The 25,853-nt window shown below is 40.2% G+C and overlaps 1 protein-coding gene across 1 annotated transcript in view; it reads right to left on the minus strand.

Annotated features, from left to right (window-relative positions):
* The window catches only part of LOC109913115 (protein phosphatase 1 regulatory subunit 12C), a 64,476-nt gene extending 42,410 nt beyond the window's left edge, over window positions 1-22,066 (minus strand). Inside the window, exons 1-6 of the mRNA XM_020512592.2 lie at window positions 21,713-22,066; window positions 14,425-14,555; window positions 6,361-6,479; window positions 4,916-5,075; window positions 2,884-3,028; window positions 1,570-1,644 (exon numbers count right to left, since the gene is read on the minus strand). Coding sequence (XP_020368181.1) covers window positions 1,570-1,644; window positions 2,884-3,028; window positions 4,916-5,075; window positions 6,361-6,479; window positions 14,425-14,555; window positions 21,713-22,012 — 930 coding nt within the window. The 5' untranslated portion in view covers window positions 22,013-22,066. The remainder of the gene's footprint in view (window positions 1-1,569; window positions 1,645-2,883; window positions 3,029-4,915; window positions 5,076-6,360; window positions 6,480-14,424; window positions 14,556-21,712) is intronic.
* Window positions 22,067-25,853: the final 3,787 nt, after the last annotated feature.

Here is a 25,853-nt window from a genome sequence, read left to right on the forward strand (position 1 = left end):
ACAACCCATCCACCTTCATCAATACAGTGGCTGCTGTACATACCATTCAGTAAGTTGCCAAGCTTCTCTCATATCAGCTTCCATACCCATGAGCTCTGCCATCCAGACCCAAGGGCAGAAAGATAATGGGAACATCACCTCCTGCAAGTTCCTCTCCACACCACACACCATCCTGACTTACAATTGTATCATCACGCCTTCATTGTCACAAATTAATTCTTAAAAAAAAGAAAACAAAATAAAACAAAACAACTTACTCTCAACCGGAAATAGACACGTACCATCATATGGACTGCAGCAGTTCATGACGGCAGCTACTTTGTCAAGGACCTTTAGGAATGGGCAATAAATGCTGGCCTTGCCAGCAACGCTCGCATCCCACAAACAAATTGTAAAGCATTTTCAACTAATCATTGCCTTAACAAAATAACACTAGGGAAGTTTGCACTGTATTCTTACAGAAAACCTATTAGTTTTAAGTACTAGTCAATCTCATGATATTTGGAATCTAAGTAAGTGTAATCTTTGGGTGCAGATGAATTTCAATTTCTATTTTAAGGTAATGTAATGTATTCTGTTATAAATTTTAGAATCCGCATTACAATGGAAATGTTGGGGTTCTTGTGGTGTAATGGTAGTGTCCCTCCCTCGGAGCTATAAGACCTGTGTTCAAGTCCTACCTGCTGGTGAGGTGTCACAACACACCTGAACAGGATGATGAAAAGTCTCCGTAATGGAAACTGCTAATGTCGTTATGTCCTAAGTTACTTATTTCCAACATACAAGAGCCATAACAGGTATGAAATCATTACACAGGCAATCCCTGGGTTGCGAGCAGGTTCTATTCCAGAGTCTGTTTGCAAGTCAATTTGTACACAGGTTGGAACACATTGCAGGACAATATAAAGGTTTGTAAACGCAGGAAACATTTGTATATTGGACTTTAAAATAACACCCTTGTATGAGATTACATTTGTAAGCATGGAGTGTTCATCACTTGAGGGCTCCCTTTACTGTCGTCACTTTGTGACACCAAGATGAACACTGCAAGTTAAATGCAAAGTACAAAACTTAGAGGTTTTCATTCAATTTTCAAAAAAAAAACTGATCAGAAACTGTTAATTGACAACATAAATAACCCATGCTCAAAGTACATAACCTACAATCAGCTCTCATTTCTTGTCAAAAACATAGTCAAACTCAAGCACAAAAGAATTGAGAGCAACTGAAACATTTTGGGGTTACTACTATAAGAAAGAATGAACAGTCAGATGGATACATTTGAATTGTGTTAATTTTAATTATGCAACTTGAAAAGTTTTTCTTTTGAAAAGTTTTGTTTGAACCCTTATTTTGGACATTAGAAATGTCAGTTACCAAAAAAAGACACTGATCTCCCAAAGCAGGGAACCTGGAGTTCAGGTTGTGCATTTGGTAAAGACACAAAAGTAATTAAAAATTTGGAATGAGAAATTCAGAAGTACAAAATTTGATAGCAGGAATTGTGACAGACAGAATTTAAGTACATATACACTTAGTGAAATATAGGAAATGAAACTCAACACTCACATCATCTTGTTTCTTCTGCAGGTCCTCAAGTAATCCTAAAATGTCCTCATCTGCAACATCAAACGGTGTCTGGCCCTACCAAGAAAAAGAAACTTTAATTCATGCCAATTCCAGTTGTTACAATCATCAGCCAGCCTGAACACATTATCTGCTCAGGCAACAATGTATTCCTCATACAACTGGGTGAAAAAATGATTAGATTAATATCGAACTTTGATAAAATTCAACTTTTTCCCACCCTATTTTTTTAAGTACACTTTCATAGAGTCATAGAGCTGTATAGCATGTAAACAGACCCTTTGGTCAAAGTCACCCAAGCTGACTAGATATCCTAAATTAACCTAGTCCCATTTGCCAACATTTGGCCCATTTACCCCTAAACCCTTCCTATTCATATACCCATCTAGATGCGCTTTAAATTTTGTAATCGTACTAGCCTCCACCACTTCCTTTGGCAGTACATTCTATGCATGCACTACCTTCTGTGTGAAAATGTTGACCATTAGGTCCCTTTTAAATCTTTCTCCTCTCATCTCCAAACTATGCCCTCTAGTTCTGGACTCCCCTACCCCAGGGATAAGGCCTTGGCTATTCACCCAGTCCACGCCCCCCAAATGACGTTAAACCTGTAAGAGCACCCCTTAGCCTCCAACGCTCCAGGGAAAATAGCCTCAGACTATTAGTCTCTCCCTATAGTTCAAACCCTCCAACCCTGGCAACTTCCTTGTAAATATTTTCTGAACCCTTTCAAGTTTCACAACATCCCTCCTAGGCCAGAATTGAACGTAATATTCCAAAAATGGCATTATTGTCCTGTACAGCCACAACATGACCTCTCAACTCCTATACTTGGGATGAAACATTCTATATCCATTAGCTTTTAAACACTGGACTGGTCAAGGTCCCTCCACCTTTTTCATTAGTCACTTTGGCTTGGGACTGCATATGTGAAACCTTTCAAGTAAAGTTCTCAATTCCCAGGAGGAGCTGGCGTAAAGTTCATCAAGCTTGCCACTTTCTGCCTTCTCTTTTGTAGAGAATAAAGGAGCAGATTAACATAGCCCTTGCATGTCCAATTTTCTGTGTAGCTGCAACAGATTGAATGGGTTGAGTGCTTGGTATGTGAGCATTCCTATCTGATCTTTCTTGATATAACCACAGTGATTGGAAAGCAGCTAAATTGAACTCAGTCACATTGTGGATAAAAAAAATTCTCCACAGAATCAAACAAATATCTTACAGGTTTTGATTTTTTGCCCTTATTTTCCAGAAGTTACAAAAACAAACATTTTTTTCATTACGTCATAAACTTACTGAATTATTTAATGCTTCCATGTCACAGAAATGTTCCACAAGAAGCCTACAGGATTCTTCCATTCCCCAGTGTGCAGCAGCATGCAATGGTGTCCAGCCATCTTTGTCTTGTGCATGGACACTGAGCCCTGCCTGAAGGAGCAGCCTGCAATTAAACTGCACTGGTCAAAACGGAGGTAACTTCATCGTTAAAGTGAATCATTACAGATGGTAAGTACTTATTCAGTGAACTTCTTCCAAAAATATATGATCCAACACCTAAATTAGGAGGGATTAAAGGGAGATGGGATGCTCTGAGGGTCGGTGTGGACTTGTTGGGCCGAAGGGCCTGTTTCCGCACTGTAGGGATGCTATGAACACTCTGAGCAAGGAAAACAAGTGATGAAAGATACTTCAGCTGGAGCTTCTCATTCACAGAATGAAAGTCAAAGGCTTCCTTCTGCTCTTATGGTCTTGCCAGGTTCCTCAAGGATATAATAAAGCAAAAGACCAAAGATTTTCAGATATAGTTTTTTTAAAAAATTCATTCGAAGGATCATCCAGAGGACAGTTAAAAGTCAACAACATTGCTGTGGGTCTGGAATCATGTGTAGGCCAGACCAGGTAAGGATAGCAGTTGCCTCCCCTAAAAAGGAGATTATTGAACCAAATTGGCTTTATGATCATTGGATTCTTAATTACAGATTTTTACTTCAAATTCCACCATCTGCTGTGACAGGATTTGGACTCAGGTCCCTAAAACATTATCTGGGACTCCAGATTACTAGTCTAGTAATAATACCATTAGGCCATCTCAATTTCTCTATCTACTCTATCAAAACCCTTCTGTTCTGAAGATCTCTGCTAAACCTTCCACAGGTTTCCCTCAGGTGCTTCGGTTTCCTCCCACAGTCCAAAGGGGCAGATTGGGTGGATTGGCCATGCTAAATTGCCCCATAGGTGTCTGGGGGTGATGTGCAGGCTGTGGGTTAGCCATGGGAAATGCAAGGATAGGGGATGGGTCTTGGTGGGATGCTCTTTGGAGGGTCAGTGTGGATTTGATGGGCTGAATGGCCTACTTCCACACTGTAGGGATCCTACGATTCTCTGAACTTGGCAACAAGTCTTCAGAATCATCTTGTAAGCACAGGTCATTTTTTGATGGAGAGAGTAGCTGCTGGAGCACCAGCTCTCTCCCAGCATTAGAAAATGACAAATTTTCAAGTGGATCACCAAGGACTTTCTGAATGGGTAGTCATATTAGACTAAATACACACAACACCCGATGGGGACGCCAGTGATGGCATACTGGATTTGCTGTCATTGCTTGTTTTGATGTACTATAAATCATTTTTTTGACTGACATGTGTTACTTCTCACTGAACGACAACAATATACTACAAACATTTAAAATGAAGACAGCAATGCAATGACAACATCAACACAACGATGTATCTGACTTTCCTGCCACGCAGCTTCAAATCTGAAAGCCCTGGTTAAGTAAAATACACCTCACCTCAGAAGTAGAATAATAAAACAAGTTGTATTTATGAAAGCAGCGTCCACCTTGCAGGTCACCGTAAAGCAGTCCACAACTACTTTGACATAGTGACCATTAGATAGGTGACCACAAAAGTCCTTTTGCACACACAATCTCATATCCATGCAGAGGGGGCTTCTCTTTAAACATCTCAAAGCCTGCATGTTGGACAGTGACTATACTCGTAGGAATGTAACATGTTCAGCTTGCGTATTGTGCTATATCCAAGAGTGGGGCTTGAATGCACAACCCTCTGACTGTTTTAACTACTCAGCCAAGCAGACATCATAACACAAGTTGGTCCTGTCCTCACAAGGTCACTTTCCACACTAATTACATGTTATAGGAATATATGCAATTCTTCTTCCTGAGCTGAAGGGCTCAGAGGACAAAGTTAGTGCCTTTACAACACCCTTGCCCAAAACAGCTTGCCTTGCAGAGACCAGAATTCAAACTTCTGTTGCCCTGGTAGGAGGATATTATTCACACAGGACAAAACAAAATTATACTTGCCTCATCACTTCGATGTAGCCTTTGGCAGCAGCAACGTGGAGAGCATTGGCACCAGATTTTGGGTGAGATACCTCTTCAATCTTCCCACTGTTTAACCATTGTCTGGCATGCTGCAGCATCAATTCCTCCTCCTCACGTCTTGCAGATTCCACATCAATCCCTACAAAAAAATAAAAAACAGGAACTTTCTAACACTGCAAACACAAATAAAAGGACATAAATGTTTAATATAGCACAGCAACGCAGTGACATTTCAAAACGCAGTGAAATGAGAACTGTGACAAGCGTGTTAAGCCAATGTATGTTATGAAATTGCGCTATTTTACAATTCACAACTCAGCTCCAACTGTGTAAGAATACAGGTGTTGCCGCAATAGCAGCCACTGTAGGTCAGCAAACATAATGGATATTGTGTATGAACATGTGCTGATAAGCAGAAATTACACTTTCGTCACAACACCATAAAATATCCCATTTTCAAATTTTAACAACAGGCAACACTATTATTGAAACTCAGCAGGGACCAGCAAAATTCCCAGGTTAACAAGGTGGGCAGCTCCCACTGCTTTCAGACTCAGCACTGACCTGGATCCTACTATTTCAAATGTGTTGCAAGTATGAAGGATGGCTACTTGAGTGACAATTTACAACAAGTGGCAATTCTTAATCTTGCATACACTTAAAACTATGCTGAGAAAGTTAAGCTGAATAGGAAAGAAAGACTTGCACGGCACCTTGCACAGCATCCCATACGCTTTACTGTCCATTACTTTTGAAGCCATTGAACAGGTCAGAAAGAAACTACTTACCAGTTCCAGTCATCTGTATTTTCTTTCCCCCCAGCAACCCCACCAAAGACTTGCGATTTTTTTCTTCATTTTAATATATATATTTGATACCAAATGTAGTCACCCCTCTAGAATTGTGACATCCAGTTTGTACATGGTAAGGTGCCGCAAATGAGGTGATAAGTGACCAGAAAAAATGTATTTCAGTGAAGGTATTGGAGAAGGGATAAATATCCACTAGGACACAGGGAGAACTTGCCTGCTCTTCCAAACTGTGCCTTCCAAATTGTTTACATCCCACCCAAGGAGGAAGATAGCATTTTGGTCTGAAGTTTCAGTTGTGAGATGGTGTCTCCAACAGTGTTAACACTTGCTCACTACTGTATTGTGCTCACATGTCTGGAGTAACACTTGAACCCCTCTTGTGGTGCAATGGTAGTATCTCTACCCTTGGACCGAGAGGGCATGGTTCAAGATCCACCTGCTCCAGAGCTGTGTAATAACATATCTGAAAAGGTTGATTAGAAAATTAGGCTAAGTAATAGATTTAAATCTACAACTTCCTAACCCATGAGTGAATCATACATTGAGCTATGGCTGACATGAATTATATTCATCAAGACATTGTTGTAACAGTTTCAAAAGGCTTGAACACACCCTGCTTGTTAATGTAATCTTGCAGCAGGGTCTCCATGTAGTCCTCCTCTGCGAGGTCAAGTGGCAACTGTCCATCACTATTCACAGCAGCAATATTGGCACCATGGTTGATTAAACACCTACAATAAAAAAAAACTGAACAGGTTTGGTTTCAGGTCTTAAGAAAATTTAGAAATACAGCTGGAGGGGGAGGAAAGTGCACGTTACCTACGAAGATCTAACATAGAAAAAAAAGCCAAGATAAATAAGGAAGTAGCAATTCATCAATATTAAGTTTACAAGTTAAATCTTACAGGAGGGTGCATGCAGAAGACGAAATTGAAAGATGCAGGGTGTTTCTAATTGTTACAGTACAATGACAGGCTGTTCAGCCCAACTAGTCATTCCAACATGCTTCATAGGAGCCTCCTCCTCTTATCCTTCAACATCTGACTTAAGCAGGATCTTTTTATTCTTTTCTCACTTGTCTCTGTCTAATTTTGAAGTCAGGAGAAGACATTTTTTGGTACCATCACCTACTCTATTTTGCTAAAGAGGTTGCAAGAAGAAAGGATATGGTTTACTCAAACTTTTACATGAGGAGGCATGGGTTTATGTAGACCAATTAATTAACACAAGGATGATAAAGTTTAGACTTCTACTTCTGCAGACAGCAGTCAAAGCTAGGTCAATTGTCAATAATAAATTTGCAATGGAGAGTTTTTTTAGTCAAAAGGTATTAAGCAATGTGAAATAACAACAGATACATGGAGTCAGGTCACAGATCAGCCAATGATTTCATTGAACGGTGGAAGAGGCTCAAGGGAACTCTGGTGGAAGACATTCCTAAATAACTGACTGAAACTCAAAAGTATCCCAGAACATGTTCAAGCCTGGATCACAGTTGCCTCCTGTTAGATGGAGCTAATTTACATCAACCATCCATTTCAGCATTTGTATGGCAGTTTAGAATAAAGAGAGAAAAAAGTTCCGAAGTATAGAAAGGGAGGGAAACGGATGAAAGGACAGACATAAAACGATGGAGAGAGACAGAATTGGTAATCACAGGTTTGATGGAAAATGATTTAAGGTGGCTTCTTAAAAAAAAAGTGGCAAGATATAGGGAGGTACTCGAAAGAATATGTTTGGGCCACTGAAGGTACTGCTGGATGACGGCAGAGGTAGTAAGAGGTGGGGAAACAGAGGCACAGAAGGAATACAAGATTGGAGAAGGTAGCAGAGATAGAATAGGTAGAAAGACTAGAGGTCAAGATGAGATTTAAACTGGAATTTAAATTCAATGCATTTGGAAGCTAAGGAGGGCTGGAAAGAGGGACATGCAGAGACACAAAGCATTTGGGTTCCTAATTACCTTACAGTTCAGTGCAACATGTATTTGGCATGTTCCTGCCAATGCTTCAAATCTAATTTTTTTGACAGTCAAACTAGAAGCTTTCTGCCATCTGCCTTAACATTGTTTTCCATAGCTTGGTGTCTAATTTTACTTGGGAAGTTTTATAATGCGAGATCCACTATACACAGGTTGGTGCTGTTGCTATACTGCAAAGGGTTCCCAATTTAGTCCACACATATTGAATATCTTCAAGGATATCAACAAGTAATAAAGGCTAGAAGGGAAACAGTGATGGATAACTAATTCATGGTAACTGAATATATTAAAAAGGGGGGAAACAACTGGGATCTGGGGGTGGGGAAAAGAGTGTTCTAGACTGGTGTAGCCAACAAATTTCGCTGAACAAGGAAAATCTAAGCTTCACTCCTGTTTGACCAGCATTGTTAGAATCTATTAACAAAAGGACACACTGTTCTAAAAAAGAATAAGAAGTTCTAAAACCTTCAGTTATGGCGGTGATGTCAACTATTATTTACGGAGCTCCCATCAAGTTAGAAAGTTGACAAAAAGCAACATAAAGAATGCCATAACAAAAACAAAGACAATGTTTTCAGTGTCAATTGTACAAACGTTGTACAAGTGATACATGTCTATTTAGGGGAAGACACACCATTACTTTATTAAAAAGGTATCCATCACTCCTCACTGTGCACCTACTATCAGCTCAAATCTAAACTTGTCAATCAGTTATCTGGTAACCAGAATGAGTGCAGGGCTGGGGAAGGTTGGTGCAGACTTTGACCAAGTTGGGAAAGAGTCTGCACAATTACACACATGCATGCATAAACACACAGGTTTAGTTTCTGGTAACCAGAGTTTTAAAAAAAAAAAAAAAGCGCATTAATATTTAAATCATGCTCCTGGAAACTACCGGCACTAGTACCAGCCCCACTAACAATCAACCAATGTTTCATCAGGGTGGTTCAAACCTCTCTGTACAAATAAAAAACAACTAGTTTAGAAGCACCTTAAATCAATAATTTACTGCTGGGTATTTTTCACAGTTGTGATAGCAGAGTTCAAAACTGACACACCCTTATTATCCATTGATATACTGAAAATCATTTCTCTGGAAGCACTTCATTGTCAATGCCAACACCTACATTTATGATGGAAACATCCTATTTACATAAAAAATGGATTTCCCTCATTCAGAGAAATGGAAGATGCAAGACAGCAGTTAGTATTTTAACTGTCACTATTAAGAGGTGTCCCAGAGATAGTAGGAGGTGTGCCATACTCCTCTTATTCAAACTCTCCACTTACCTCCAGGAATTTAGTGGTTGATAGACAAATATACATAAATTACCAAGTCTCTTATGGCCTGTTCACAGCAGGTTAAAAAGGACAGGATAGTTCAGAATGAATAACAGTCTGCTGCGGTATCTTGAATTAAGGTCAAAGCCAAATAAAGAGTAACTGCTCAGATCAGATTCTCAGTCAAATGAAAAGTCAGACTGAGACTTTTCCTTAATACTTCTTTTAAAAAAAGAAAAAAAAATGGACTTCTAAACTTAATTAGAAGACTCCGTTAGTGAGCTAGTTTCCTTATATAATGAATTAGGAAAAAATAAATTCCAATTTAGTTTCTTTGAGTTCTTACTAATTCCTCAGAAGTTTCTTTAGTATTCTAATCAGCCATCAATTATACCCTTGTAATTAGTATGAAGGGTGAAGCTGGGGTTATTTTTGTCCAGGCATTTGAAGCCTCAGGACCAACAAACAGGATTTTTTAAACAAGTTCATTCATGGGATGTAGGCATCATTGACTAGGCCAGCATTTATTGCCTATTCCTAATTACCCAGAGGCAGTTGAGAATCAACCACATATTGCTGTGGGTCTGGAAATACACGTACACCAAACCAAGTAGGGATGGCAGCCTCCTTTCCTAAAAGGACATTGGTGAACCAGATGGATTTTTCCAACAAATCGATAATGCTTTCATGGTCATCGTGAGACTTAATTCCAGGATCTATACTGTATTCCCCAAAATTACAGCCAGAGTGGGGTCACAGCCTGCTCTGGTACCTCAATGATATCCTCAAGAACCACATTCCAAACACTCCGGTGCAAATGCCATGCAACTCTGTAAGCTGGCCACAGCCTCTTCAGCCTATTTAACAGGCAAGTCTGGTTTGAAGCTTCTTTAACTGCCCATCTTGTGGGCACCTCTGAACACTAATTTTGGTCTTGGAGGGCTATGTTTTGTTTCAGGAATACAAGTACACATAACGTGGTTGGGCAATTGTGGGGGTGCCATTAAGAGACAGCATGGCTTCACAAAGGGGAAATAATGTCTGACAGATACATCAGAATTCTGGAGGTGGTAACAAGCAGGATGGATAAAGGAAAAACAATGCATGCAACCTATTTGGATTTTTAGAAGACATTTAATAAAGTATCATACATTAGGCTATTTAATAAGATGAATCTGTAGTGTTGATGGAAGTAAATTAGCATGGATAAAGGATTGGCTAACTAATAGAAGAGAGTTGGGATGAGGGAGGGAGGTCATTTTCAGGATGGCAGGCAATCTGTAATTATCAAATTGCCACTGGAATCAGTGCTGCAGTCACAGTTATGACTAATATATTAATGAATTGGATGAGGAGGATATATTGTGGCCAAGGTTGGGGATGACAAAATAGGTGAAAAGGCAGGTGGTGAGGATGACTCAAATCGAATTGCATCTGGAACAAACTATTCAATGTTAAGCAAAACAATTTATTCATACGCTATAGTTGAAACATAAAACAAAAAGAAAGAATAAAGAAAGTTAACCTAGTTGTAACTATTGGAACGATTAACAAAATAATAGATACAGTGACTATTACTAATTAACTGTTCCAATATAGTAACGTCCTGTAAACACCCTTAGTAAAAGGCAAATTCAGAAAACAAATTGTCTGTCATACAGTTCTCCAATCAAACTACGAAGAACATCAAAAGACAAATCAGAGAGTGGGAGCCGGAACTCCACCTTTCAGCTGTAAAGAGAGATGTGTCAACTTTTCACAACCCTAACAGCTTCTGACAAAAACCTAAACAAGACTAAAAATCCTGCTTCTGTAAGAGTTTAAACAACACCCATTTCATGCTGCTTCTATTGTTCCAACTTTTAAAAACCCTAAGGTTTCACAAGCATTTTACTTTCTTACAGACAGCTCGTTACCTCTTGTTCAAACTCTTACAAAGAAACCAGGACAAGCTACACTTCTTAAAGCCATAGTATCATCACAGCTAGAAGAACAGAGGAGCTATTTAAATGAAGAAATACTGCATAAAGCCACAGCACAAAGGGACTTGGGAATGCTCATACATAAATCTTAAACTAGCATTCAAGTGCAGAAGATAATAGGGAAGGCAAATGGGATATTAGTCTTTATTACAAAATGGGATTGAGTACAAAAATAGGGAGACTTGTTAAAGCTATACAAGGCATTAGTCAGACCATGGCTGGGATGCTGTCAACAGGTTTGGGCTCCCTACCTTGGAAAGATGTATGGACATTGGAGACAGTCAGACAGGGCTCAGTAGGCTGGTATGAAGGACTATCTAATGAGAGAGGTCAAGTAGGTTTGGCCTAGACTCATTTGGAGTTTAGAAGAATGAGAGGTGGCCTTATTGAAATAAATAAGATTCGTTGGGGCTTGCAGAGGTTGTTTCCCCTTGCGGGAGAGTCTAGGACCAGACGGATCGCCCACTTAAGACAAAGATGAGGATGAATTCCTTCTCTCAGAGGGTAGTGAATCTAAGGAATTCTTCACTGCAGAGAGCTTCAATGCTGAGTCATCAACTATATTCAAGACTGAGATACACAGAATTTTAATTGGTAAGAGAATTAAGGTTTATGGGGAAAAGGCAGGAAAGAGGAGTTGAGGATTATCGGATCAGCCATATCTCATTGAATGCTGGAGCAGATTCAATTTTGGGAGAGGTGATAGTCTCGTAGCATTAAATTGCTAGACTATTAATCTAGATACCCAGGTAATACACTGGGACCTGGGTTCAAACACCACTATGATGCATGCTGGAATTTGAACTCAACTTCTGGAATCAAACATCTAATGATGATCATGTTGATTCTTGGGGGAAAAAAACTCATCTGGTTTACTAATATCCTTTAGGGAAAGAAATCTGCCATCCTTACCTAGTCTGGCCTATATGCGACTTAGATACACGACAATGTAGTTAACTCTTAACTGTCCTCTGATTAATTAGAGGCAGACAATAACTGCTGGTCCAGCCAGTGATGCCCCCATCCCATGATCGAATTTAGAAAAAGTCAAATTGAACGGCCTACCTTTGCTCCGATTTTCTTAGAATATCTTCTTCAGGTGCATTATCAAAAAAAGTGATCATGGTACCACAAAGATGACAGGTTAACTAAAATCTTGGACAAAGATTGGTTTTAAGAACCATCACAATCCTAACTTCCAGTGTCACAACAGGAAAGATGGCAGCGTATTGGTGACATGACTGGTGAAATCTGTATTCAATTATTAAATCTTGATTATAAACCTAGTCTAAGTAATGGTGATAGTTAAACAACCAGATTGCTGTGAAAACCCAGCTGGTTCATTAATGTCCTTAAGGTAGATTAAGTCAGAGTTATACAGCATGGAAACAGATCCTTCAGTCCAACTCATCCGTGTTAACCAGATATCGCAAACTGTTTTAGTCACAATAGGCTAGCGTTTGGTCCATATCCCTCTAAACCCTTCCTAATAAAATCTCAGCTGGTTCTTCAAGATTGCTGAAATGTATTTTCAATACACAGACTGACCATTTTGAAAATAAGGTCATCTGCAATCAAGGCAAACAGGCTCATTTTTGCTCAAATACAGATGCACCTATCAAAAGTCAAAAATGGCGAATTCTTTGATGGTATCTGCCCACTTCTTTCCACACAGACAGCAAACACGTTCATGCTGGTATACGTCAGGCAGCCCAATCCACAAAATTCAATCCAAATTCACAGAGCTCCCTGGTACACTGTGACACTGATTTTCTAAACTCTTTCCTTTGAGCTAGGTTTTAAAACGTAGCTCAAATGAAAGAGAAATATAATGCAGACAAATGGAAACTAGTTTCAGAACATTAAGCAATTTTGCTGTGAAGGCAAACAAGTGAGTTTTGGGTTGTATGTTGTGGCATGGAAAGAGGCCACACTACCCATCACACCTGTGCTGGCTGAATAAGCTAGCTGCCTATTCTAAGCCCACATCCCAGCACCCAACCCACAAGCTTGCAGATTATAATACTTCAGGTGTGGAATAAGATTTCTTTAATGAGGGGTGGGCTCTTGTTTCAACCACCAGACTGGGTAGCATCCTCCCAATACTTTTTCAATCAAGGCTGGTGGGTATTTCCTCCTGTCCCTGTAGTACTTCTATCAGTTACCTTAAATTATGCCAATTGGTAAACTGCCTCTCTACTAGAGAGAAACAGATCTTCCCTATCCACTCTATCCAAGCCCCTTTTTTTTGTACTCCTCAATAGTCATCCAGCAACCTGCTTTGTTCTAAGGAAAGCAACTCTCACCTATCTAATCTTTCCTTATATTGGAAACTTTCAAAACCTGATAACATTTTTGTAAATTCCCACTGTACAATATCCAGAACAATTATGTCCTTCCTGCAATGTAGCAACCCGAACCGAAATTTGCCACCTTTATCTGTTCTAGCCTATATGTGCCTCGTGTCCTAGCAAGCCACTCAATTCAAGGACAATTAGGGATAGGCAAAAAAAAAAGGGTGGCTTCCCTAGTAACAGCAACAACACAAAACATTTTTTTTTTTTTTAAATAAGAGTTATGTTTCCTCTGTCAATGGTTACAGTTATGAATTATTGCATCAACATTCCCCATTAATATCTTCAATGCCAAACAGGACAATTACTGAACATTGCCACAATCAATTAAAAAAAATTGAAGGGGTGCAGACAACTTATTTTGTATGTAAATAATCTGGGTTATTCCAAACAAAATAAAACTGGGGGTTGTTTTTGTTTTGCACCATATTTATCAAAATTTGGCTGGACAGTCAGTTTGTGACACAGTGATGCCAGTGGTGTGGGTTCAATTCCTGCACTGAGTGAGATTACCATGAATGAATCTCCTTCTCAACCTCTCCCCTCACTGGAGGCATGGAGACCCATGTCCACCACCACCAGTCATCACTCTTGCTTTAACAAGAGAACAGCCTTGTTGTCTGGTAGGATTATGACAACTTTGCCTTTTTAACAGCCTGCAATCATCAGTATTTCAGACACAGCCCCATGTTTGCAGCCTTGATAAATTGTGCCAACTAGCATTTTTGCACTGAGCAAAAATAGAAAAAACCTTTCACACCTAGTATGAAACTGACACACGCAAAAAACCAGACCACAGTTGCTTCATATTCCTCACTCCCACATCAACGCATCACCAAAAGGGAGCTTGAGTTTACCAATGAATCATTAGCTACCCACACAAACCTAATCAGATGCATTGCAAGGCTTTGCCCCAAAACTCCAAAGGGTCACTTGTGGTCACCAGACTGACTAGGGTCCTCAGCAGTCCTGCCAAATTTCACACATTCACAATTGTTAACTTGAAGAAAAAAAAAAGAAAGATCACTTGTCACACTTGGGTAAATTTAAAATCTGAAGAAAGTTTGTTAAAACTTACTCGACAATTTCAGAATAACCACATGATGCCGCCACATGCAGTGGTGTCCATCCCTCATTATCCGGCTGGTCAACATTGGCATTATGTGCCAGCAAAAACTCCACCATTTCCAAATTTTCATCTATACATGCCTGAAGAGAACAAAAGAAACTGTTAAACCAGAGACTTAATTAATTTCCCTAACATTTTCTCCTGTTGGTATTAATTCAGGCTAGGATCCAATTTCACAGCCATTTAAATAAAAAATTAAATTGCAATATGGAAAGGCCAGCATTAGTTCTCCCCATCCTCAAATGCCCTGGAGAAGATGGTGAGCCACCTTCGAATCACTGCAGCCCTATTAGGAAGTATGTTCCAGGATTTTGACCTAGCAAAGGAGCAGGGATATCGTTTTAAGTGAAGATGGTGTGCGGCTCGGATGGAAATAGGCAGTAGTGAGGCTCACTTGCAGCTGCTGTCCTGGTCTTTCTGGGTGGTAGAGGTCATTAGTCTGGAAGATGCCTCGAATGAACTTTGGTAAGTTGTACCTTGTGTGGTATGCATTGCTGCAATTGAAGTGTTCAAATGTTTAACTTAGTGAATAGTTGGCTAATCAAGGATGTGTGTGTGTCCTGGAATGTACAGTTTCTTGAATATTGCCAGATCAGGATGTATCCAGGCCACTGAAGGGTATTCCAACACAAACTTGATTGTTTAATCAAAATGGTGGACAAGTTTTGGAATGTCAGGAAAGTAGTTAGAATCAGAATTTCCGGCCTGAGTATTTATGAGGCTGGTCCAATTCAACTTCTGGTCAGTGGTAACCCCAAGGATTTTAATAGTGAGAGAGACCCAGCAAAAGTAGCACCATTGAAAGTCAAGGAGAGACGGCTACATTCTGTCTTGTTAGAAATGGCCATTGCCTGGCACTTGTGTCACAAATATTACTTGGCACTTTATCGCTTAAGCCTGAATATTATCCAGGTCTTGCCACGTATAAATCTGTGTTGCTTCCATATTGAAGACTGTAATGACTTCAGGAGCCGAGAGGCCCTAGCGTAACCCAAACTGAGTGTTAGTGAATAGTTTGTTGCTAAGCAAATGCTGCTTGATAGAACCGCCGAGGTCACCTTCTATGACTTTGCCAATGTGGGTACACAGGTAGGGCAGTAATTGGTCAGGTTGGACTTATCCTGGTCTTCTGTATCTTGGGCAATCTGCTACATTGTGAGGTTGATGTCAAATGTTGTAACTGAACTGGAACAGCTTGGCTAAGGGTGCAGCATATTCTGCAGCACAGTCTTCAGTACTACTGCTGGAACGTTGTCAAGGCCCATAGCCACTCCAGTATCCAGGGCTGTTTCACTCCACATGAACTGATGGACTTAACTGATAAAAGATTGGCATTAGTTAGGCTGGGAGCTCTGGAAGAGGCCAAGACAGATCATCTGCCTCGACACTTCTGGCTGAAGTTGTTTGAAAGTGGTTCAGCCTTATCTTTTTTCACTGATGTTCTGGTATCCCCATTATTGAAGATCGGGCTATTTGTGGAGCTCTCTCCTCTGGTGAGTTGATTAATTGTTCTACTACCGCTCAATTAAGGCTTTCACAAAAGAACTGCAAGTTATTTGAAAAGGGAAGAACGCACAGAGTTTCAGGGGAGAAGGCAGCATTAAGTGAATTGATCATTCATGGTGCAGACATGATGGTTGAATGACATCCTACTGCACAGTAACGAGATAATTCAAATGAAATTACAGAATCATCAAAACCCCTTTGTAACAGACATATTTATCAGGTTACCCGAGCCTCAACTTTTCTGCAGAATGAGCCTTAACAGGTTTCATTTTCCCGAAAAAAAGGTTAAAACTCTCATTATTATTCCAACAAATCTTTCTTTTGCCTTTTCTCCAATGCTTCTGTCATTACTTTTGTATTAAATTTGTTTGATCAGGTTAAAGAAACTGCTAGGGCAGGTGATACTTGAACCCAGACCTTCTGGATTGGGGGGGAGGGACACTACCACCATGCCACGAGACCCTTTCAAAATGCCTCTGCATTCTTTTTGTAATGGCAATCAATTGTTTTCAATGTGGTCTAACCAAGGTTAGAGAAATAGTTACAGCCCCAAATCAGCAGAAATCAGGAAGCACAGCACAAATTGTACCTGGAACTAAATGGTCTGTGTGGCTTGGTATTATAATGGGTAGTGTTTAGCATCCAAGGCCATGTGGGAAGCTGGAAGGAGTCAAACCCTAATCACAGCTACAAAGAACAGCAAGATTACAAAAGGCAAAAACAAAACTCTTCCTCCTAATGCTTGCTGAGAACATCAAGTGCTGTCACACAGAAGAAAATAAATCATGTTTGTTTAAATTGAAAGTGACACAACCACAAATACACTCCTGCATGCACTCCCCCGTAACAATCTCCCCTTGCAAGGCTTCCGCTGAATTGAGTGTGCAAGTCAACCTGATGTTGCAAGCAACTGACAATAGCTGCTGCAGTACTTTCATACAAAATATGCAGAAATGTTGCAATGCTTTGTCAACAACTGGTCTACAGTTGGGACACAGTCAAGTTCAGTACCAACAACTTGCATTTATACAGCACGTTTCACATAGTAAAATGCTTCAAGGAGCTTCATGTGTGTCATCAAGTAAATGTTAATGTTGAGTCGCATAATCTGATATTGAGGGAGAAGAACCAAAAGGTTGATCAAAGCAGTACAATTTAAGCGGCTAAGAAATGTTATGAATGAGGCGTAAGCACCTAAAGAGCATTTTTTTTAAAATATAAGATGAGACACTAGTTAATCATGGGTATTCAGAGGGATTTGGTTGTCCTAATGGAGCAATCACACTAAAACAAATTAATATGCAGGTACAGCAAATTTGCTTGTTAACTTTTTTTAAAATCGCCCAGAGGCCAGAGTAGAAGAGTAAAGAAATCTTGCTGGAATTATACAGGCCTCTGGTGTGATCACATTTGGAAGACCATGTGCAGTTTTGGCATCCTGACCAAAGGATAGAAACTTGCAAATGAACCACTTCAGACAAGTTTGATACACCTCTGGAACTGGTGGGACGTCAACTTTTGGCCCAGATGTGACACAGTGATGGTGTCACTCAAGACCCTTTCTAATGAAGGACATATTTGCTAAAGTGGGGGTACAATTAAGTTTCACTAGGTTGATTCCTTTGGATAAAGGCTTCCCGATTTTAAAAAAGGTTGAGAAGAACAGGCCAATAAACTTAGGATTTGAGAGGAATGAGTGGTGATCGGGAAGGTAATGCTGAGAAGATATTTTTCCCCATCTGGGGGAAGTCTAGAATTGGGAAGATAATCTTAAGCAGGAGCAGACAATTCAGCTCCCAAGTCTGCTGCACCATTTATACAGTCACAAATCATACAGCATGGAAACAGACCCTTCCGTATAACCAGCCCATACCGACCATAATCCAAACTAGACTAGTCCCACTTGCCTGTGCTTGGCTCCTATCCCTGCAAACATTTCTTATTCATGTACTTATCAAACTGTCTTTTAAACATTGTAACTGTATCCGCATCCACCACTTCCTCTGGAAGTACATTCCACACCCGAACCAATATGTTAAAAAAAAATTGCCCATGTCTTCTTTAAATCTTTCTCCTCTCATCTTAAAAATACGTCCGCTAATCACGAAATCCCCAACCTGAGGGAAAAGATACTTGCCATTCACCTTATCTATACCCATCACGATTTTATAAACTTCTACAAAGTCATCCCTCAACCTCCTCTGCTCCAGTGATAATATGTCGCAACCTATTCAGCCTCTTGTAATAACTCAAACCCTCCATTCCCAGCAACGTCCTAGTAAATCTTTTCTGAACTCTCCACTTAATAATTTCCTTCCTATAACAGGGCAAACAGAACAATACTCCAGAAGAGGCCTCACCAACATCTTGTACAACCTCAACATAAACTTCTCAACTCCGACATTCAAAGGTCTGAGCAACGGAGGCAAGCACACTAAACACCTTCTTGACCACCCTGTCTACACATGACATGAACTTGAAAGAATTAATGTACCTGTCCTCTAGATCTCTGATCTACAACACTGGCCAAGGCTCTACTTTTAATTGTATAAAACTTTCCCAAAATGCAGTACCTCACATTTACCAAAATTAAATTCCATCTGCCACTCCTCAAGCCCATTGACCCAAGATCTATTTGTAACCTTAGATAACCTTCTTCACTGTCCACTATACCACCAATCTTGGTGTCATTCGCAAACGTACTAACTAGATTTTGCATATTCTCATCTAAATCATTTATATAAATGAAAAACAGAAATAAATCCAGCAGCGATCCCTGTGGAACACCGCTGGTAACAGGCCTCCAGTCCAAAAAAACAACCCTCCATAATCATGGTCTGTCTCCTGCCTTTAAGCCAGTTTTGTATCCAATTGGCAAGCTCACAGTGAATCTCACATGATCTAACTTTACTAATGAGTGTACCATAGAGAACTTTGTCAAAAGGCTTTACTAAAGTCCAAGTAAACAATGTCTACCACTCTGCCCTCAATCTTCTTGGTTACTTCCTCCTTAATACGATCATGGCTGATCTCATCTCAGCCTTAACTCCATTTTCTTGCCCACTCCATATAACCGCTTAACCTATTAATAAAAATCTATCGTCTCTTTAAAATTTATTAAACATCCCAGGTCCACCATAATTCCTATGTGCACCGTTCTTTGTGGCAGTAAGTTCCACAGATTCACGACCTTTTCAGAGAAGTAATTCTTAAATCTCTACTTTAAGATCGGCTACATTTTACTCTAAACTTATTACTGTACATACTAGATTGCCCCAGAAGGGAAAAACATCTGCTCCATGTCTAAAGTTATAGTCTCAAAAGTAAAAGGGTCAACCATTTGTAACTGAAATGAAGAGAAATGTCTCCATTCAAGATGGCTGTGAATCTTTGAAATTCTCCTTCCTGGAGAGCTGCAGATGGAAAGATTAAGATCAAGGTTCCACAAGAGATTGAGATTAAAAAGATAGGAGGGGAGCAGGAAGGGGCCATGGAGGAATTTAAAAACAAGGACACTAATTTTGAAATTAAATTGACATTGTAGCTGGTCTGAAAGTCATTTATGCTTGCTGACCTACATTGGGGAGTGTAGGATGTTATGTTTGAATGGGATGGTGCAGGAGAGAAAACAGAACACAGAACCCCCTCCTCATCAACACCTCCTTGCTGTGCAGTCAGGGAAATCTTGAAGCAGATTTTCAGAGAAGATTGCTGCTTGAACGTAGGAGTTGAAACAGGTTGCAGAGTTGAAAGCTGAGAAGAATCATAGCCAAATACAAAAGATGGGGAGGAGGTGGATTGTCAGTACGTTGGATCAACGAACAAAACGTATTTGCATTAGTCTTAATTCATCCAATTAAAGACAGATGCAGTTGGTTCAGGGGAGAAGCAATGGGCAGTAAGGACTAGATGAAATTTACTGAAAGTAAGCAGATCGATCAACATTTAATGAAGGACAGATAGGACTTGCATTACTCTAGCACCTTATCTTCAGTGCTGCAAGCCAATTTATTACTTTTGATGTGGAATTGCTTGTGTGTAACAACTTCCATTTATATCGAATGTTAAGCTAGCAAAATGTTCCACAGTACCAGAGGAGCATCATCAGAAAAGCTGATACCAAGCATAGGAAGTGGTTATTTGGGCAAGTGACCAAAAATCTAGTCAAAGAGGGAAATTTTAAGCAGGAGTGAAAAGACAGTGATTTAAAGAAGGAAATTCCAAACATTAACATTTAGATAGCTGAAGGAATGGCCGATTGTAATGGAGTAGAGTCAGTGCAGGGTTACTCAAGAGACTGAGAACGAGAACACAGTTCTGGAAACATCGCAGGGCTGAAGTTGGTTTACAGAGATAAGGAAGGGCAACACCAGGAATGGAGTTAAACACACAGTTGAATATTTTGATGCAGGAGAGGATAGGAGGTCTGAAGCTTCAAAAGGATCACAACTGTTACATCACAAAGGAGGTCATTCAGTTCATCACGTCTGCCCAGCTCTACAAATGAGCAATTCACTTAGTGTCATTCCCCAACCTTCTTGTACTCTTGCTTATTCTTCTACGGATAATAATCCGATTCCCACCTCAAGTGAAACTGAATCCACCACACTCAGAACATTCCACATCTTAATCACTCATTGTATTAAAAACACATTCACATCTTTGTTGTTTCTGTTGCCAGTGACCTCAAACCTGTGCCTCTACATTCTCCATTCTTCTACCAATAGCAATACTTCTCTTTATCTAGTCTATACAGATCCTTCATTATAATTTAAGATTTTTAATCAAATCTTCTTAATCTTCCCTTTTTCAAGAAAAATAACTGCAACTCATCCAATTTATGCATCACTGAAGCATTTGGAGTGAAGGCTATACCCACACCCATTCGACTCACATTGCAGGACCAAGCTTAGCAGAGATTTTTTTAAAAAAAAATGTCTTCACAGATGCTGACTACTCTGTAGTATAATTTCCCAAATGAAAACAAGTTGCTTAATTCACCTTTCCACAAACCATTACAGGTAATCAATGAACTATTTAAAAAAACACTGTAGGAACATATAGACTACTATTTTTAAAAATTGAATGTATGTGAGAAATAGAACAAATTACAAGTCACCAAAGGGCACTCATTCAGCTCTTAAATATTTTCTAATTGACTTGGTCTGAGGTTTTATTGCCTATCTCTATCTCCGATGGGATTTGAACCCAGGCTTCCTGGCTCATAAGTAGCGACACTGGCCAGATTACGACCGATCAAGCTGGGACGCACATGTATCACTGACAATAATTAATTTCAATTCTGAAAATGTCAACTCACCCCACCCGAGACATTTGATTATTTTACTCTCAGAATTAATGTTCTACCGCTGTGATGGCTATTTAAAACACCTGCTCCTATCTTCTAAGTTTCAATTTATAACTCAGGACTATGTTTCGCTTTGATATTCTGGAGAAAGCAGTAACACCTTTAATTTTTTTTAAAGTTGGGAACATATACATCAATATTTCAACAGGTCCCTGGATGCGGAAACCCGAGTGCACGGCGGGAGATGTAGTCCTGATCACAACCAGAACATCGTGTTTAAGTGGAGGAAGTCCAGGATGGAACTCTTTCCCAGAGTCCACCGCGATAAACGCACACTATCACGCATGCGCTCCCCGAATCTACCGGCACTATCAGTCATGCGCACCGCGGCTGCCGTGGGCACGCAGGCGCAGTTTTTCCGACCTGGTGCAGGGCGCTGATTCCATCCGTGTTGGCGCAGTTCACGTCGGCGCCACCCCTCAGCATTTCCTCGGCGTCTTTCGCGTCCCCGCTGGCGCAGGCCGCCAGGAACTCCGCAGCCGCTTCGAACCTCACCCGCCTTGGGCTCGAACCGCTGACTGCCCCGGCGCCCGCCAGCCACCGCGGCTCGCCCGGTTCTAAATCGGTGCAAGAACCCCTCCAGCGTTTCAGCTGCTGCTTGCGCTTCTCCTTAGCGGCGATGGCAGCTGCAGCGGCAGCACCGCTTCCCGCCCGCTCCGACATCTTGAACTGCAGCCGCCCTCTTTCTGCTGCCTGGACTCTGCGTCCTGACGCCAATCCGGCGTCTGACGTAAAGGCTACGATCCTCTGGGAAACGTAGTTCGAGTGCGGACGACGCGAAGGATTGTGGGAGCTGTAGTCGTAGCGCACGCGTAGAGCTATCAGTCTGAATGATAGGGTCACTCGGAATGTTGGAGTTGTAGTTTATGCTCAATTTTTTTCATTCATCCATGGGATCCGCATTTTTTTCAGTTTTCGTCACTTGCTGAATTTAAAATAGATTTATTCTTTACCAATAACAGTACAGCATTGCAACAAGTTGTTTATTTTTCCTTTATTCATTAACGGGATCAGGGCGTCGATCACGACTAGGCAGCATTCATTCCCCATCCCTAATTGCCCAGAGGGCAGTTAAGATTCAACCATATTGCTGTGGGTATGGAGTCACATGTGGACCAGACCAGGTAATGATGGCAGTTTCCTTCCCTAAAGGGCATTAGTGAACCAGATGGATTTTTCCCGACAATCAGCAATGGATTCATGGTTATCATTAGACTCTTAATTCTAGATATTTATTGAATTCAAATTCTACCATGTGCCATTGTGGAATTCAAACCCAGTTTCCCAAAACATTAGCTGGGTCTCTGGATTAACAGTCCAGTGATAATACCACAAGGCTATTGCCTCCCCTGATGTACGTTAATGGAATTATTTTACAATTTTACACCGGCTCCTGTATTGAGTGGCAAACATCGTGTGATGTTTTTAACCACAGTGGGCCCCCTTGCAACCTCCTTAACGTAATCAACAAGACACTCAAAACTCTGCAAGAAGACCTCAGGGTCCTGGGTAGTGTTCTAGAACAGGAAGACCTAGTGGTTCAGATACATAATTCTTTGAATTATGTATATAGTGTATATTATGTGTTATAGGTAGACATGATGGTTCAGAAGGTGTTCAGCACACTTGCCTTCATTGCTCAGACCTCTGAATATAGGAATTGGGACGTCAAATTGAGGTTGTACAAGACATTGGTGAGATCTTTTCTGGAGTACTGTGTGCAATTCAGGTCACCCTATTATAGGAAGGATATTATTAAACTGGAGAGGGTTGAGAAAAGATTTGCCAGGCTGTTTCTGGGACTGGAGAGTTTGAGTTATAAGGAGGGGCTGGACAGGCTGGGACTTTTTTCACTGGAGCGAAGGAGGTTGTGAGGTGAACTTGTAGAGATTTATAAAATCATGAGGGGTATAGATAGATAGAGTTGATTAGCAAAGGAATTTTCCTTAAGGTGGGGAATTTCAAAATTAGGGGGCTTAATATTGAGGTGAGAGGAGAAAGATTTAAAAAGAACATGAGGAGCAACCTTTTTACGGAGTAGATTGTGTATGGAAAGAACTGCCAGAGGAAGTGGTGGGTGCAGATACAGTTATAATGTTCAAAAGACATTTGGATAAGTACATGAACAGAAAGGGTTTGGAGGGACAGGGACCAAATGCAGGCAAATGGGACTAGTTTAGTTTGGGACATGGTTAACATGGACTAGTTGGACCGAAGAGTCTGTTTCCATGCTGTATGATTCTAACCCTCAGCACCAAAGGTCCCAATAACAGAACACTGATGTATAACAAAGAACAGTGGTTGCTGGAAATCTGTTTGTATGATTATATACCTTTTTAAAACAACTAATTTAAGGAATAGAGATTTAACATGTATTGTCTATCCCTAACTTCCCTTGAGAACATGGACCTGCTGCAGTCCTGCGGTGTGTTTGCACCTGGTGGGGAGAGAGTTCCAGGATTATGAAGGAACACTGAAATTGTTTCAAGCCACAATGTTGTGAAAATAAAAGTGGTCCTTGCTGCTGATTCCCATCCGGTTGCCGTCCTCATCCAGCTTGCTGGTAGAGGTTACAGGTTTTAATGTCAACAAGCAGGAAAAACTGATGACTTCCAATTAAGGAACGATGTAAAACTTCAAAACAGTACCAAATAAAGGTCACAGCTTTAAGACAGTACGTTAAATTTCAAGTACTGATAGGCCTCAAAAACTGCTGGTTTCATTTCTGAATTTCTGTATTCAATTGTATATTGTGAGTTTAATAGGTGATTAATACAAATTAAAGAGTCAAAACAGAAATGGTGTGCACCTGATGAGCTGAATGGCCTCTTGTGATATACTATTTTATAAAATATAGAGGTACTGCCATAATAATTCAGTTTGCAGCCTGTGCTGTAGAGACGCTCAGCTGCTGTCATATGTTTATGCTCCATGCTTTGTTTGTTACAAAATCCTAATGTAATCTTTTTAAAACCAATATATTTAACACTTTAAAATGGGGACTGAATTACAGCCAAATTCCTACTGTCAGTTTTTGAATGTTGTTCTGTCAAAACTGAACACGTAAATGCAAGTCAACAGTAGCCTGTAGTACTGTACTTTCAGTCAGTGATCATTGGGCAGAGCTGTGGAGGGAGTTTCTCCTACTCAGTTGCCATCTCATTTATAAGAAACCAATTTAGCAGTGCCACAGTACACATATAATCAGTATGTTGATGAACGATCAATACCAGTCTGATATTTCAAGTGTGATACATAATTTTCTGTAAAAGAAACAAAGCATGTTTCCAGGAACTCAAAACGCCATTTATGTAGTTTCTTATTCGATCTTTGAATACCATAACCTAGGGTTTATCTAACATTCTCTCAATTGACCTATATATGAACTCTGTGGCCTTAAAGAGATGCACAAGTGCTCTGTAGCAAAGAGTAATATTTTGTAACATAATGTTCTATGGCTTTTTACAGCAGCATCTTTATTTTATTGTGAGTATTAGATTGGATTGCACACAGGAAAATGTAGGAACCAGTGCATGTCTCTGCAACAATGCAACCCTTTGTTTCAGCTGCAAAATAGCTTTTATTTTGTGAAAAGGAAAAGTAATTGCTTAATTCTTTTCCCTGCATGTCATAAAAACAACATAGCCAGAGGCATGCAATCTTTTGGAAATCAACAGAGAGTATTCTCAGAAATTAACTGTTAATTGACTTTAACATTGCTAAAAGGAGAGGCAAAGCCAAAGCTTTTTGCTTTGTAGTTATCAGGATGAGGGTGCAAAGAATCACCATTTGCTACAACATGAGAGCAGGGTTCTGATGGGTTAGGCCATTGTTGGTGTGAAGATGCAGCAGGAACAGTTAACTGTCAATCTCAGTTCTCAGATCAAACAGGTAAACACTGATTGTTGGGCAATGCAGCAGAGATTGTCAGTCTCCATGAACCATTTTCCAATGAAAAATATGCAATGTATGAACAAGATAACATAGTATGGAGCTGGAGGAACACAGCAGGCCAGGCAGCATCAGAGGAGCAGAAAAGCTGATGTTTCAGGTCAGGACCCTTCTGAATTTCTATGTAATTCCATGCACAATCTGGATTATTTAGCAAGTGTTGTTCAAAAGCAGAATAAAGACTGTTCAAAAGACTGCAGAAATCTACAGAGCAGAGGGATTTGGGAGTCCTTGTCCGCAAATCACAAAAAGCTAGTAAGGAAGTTCAGCAATTAATAGGGAAGGCAAATGGAATGTTGGCCTATTTTTAAAGGGAATTGCATTTAAAAGTAGGATAGTTTGCTAAAACTGTGCAAGGCACTAGTCAGGTCACGTCTGGAATAATGTGAACATTTTTGGATGACTTATCTAGGGAAAAATATACTGGCGTTGAAAGCAATCCAGAGAAGGTTCACTAAGCTGATGAGAGATAGTAGGAACTGCAGATGCTGGAGAATCTGAGATAAAAAGGTATAGAGCTGGATGAACACAGCAGGCCAAGCAGCATCAGAGG

The sequence above is a fragment of the Rhincodon typus genome, chromosome 37, assembly GCF_021869965.1.
Source record: "Rhincodon typus isolate 14 chromosome 37, sRhiTyp1.1, whole genome shotgun sequence".
In the NCBI taxonomy this organism is placed as follows: domain Eukaryota; kingdom Metazoa; phylum Chordata; class Chondrichthyes; order Orectolobiformes; family Rhincodontidae; genus Rhincodon; species Rhincodon typus.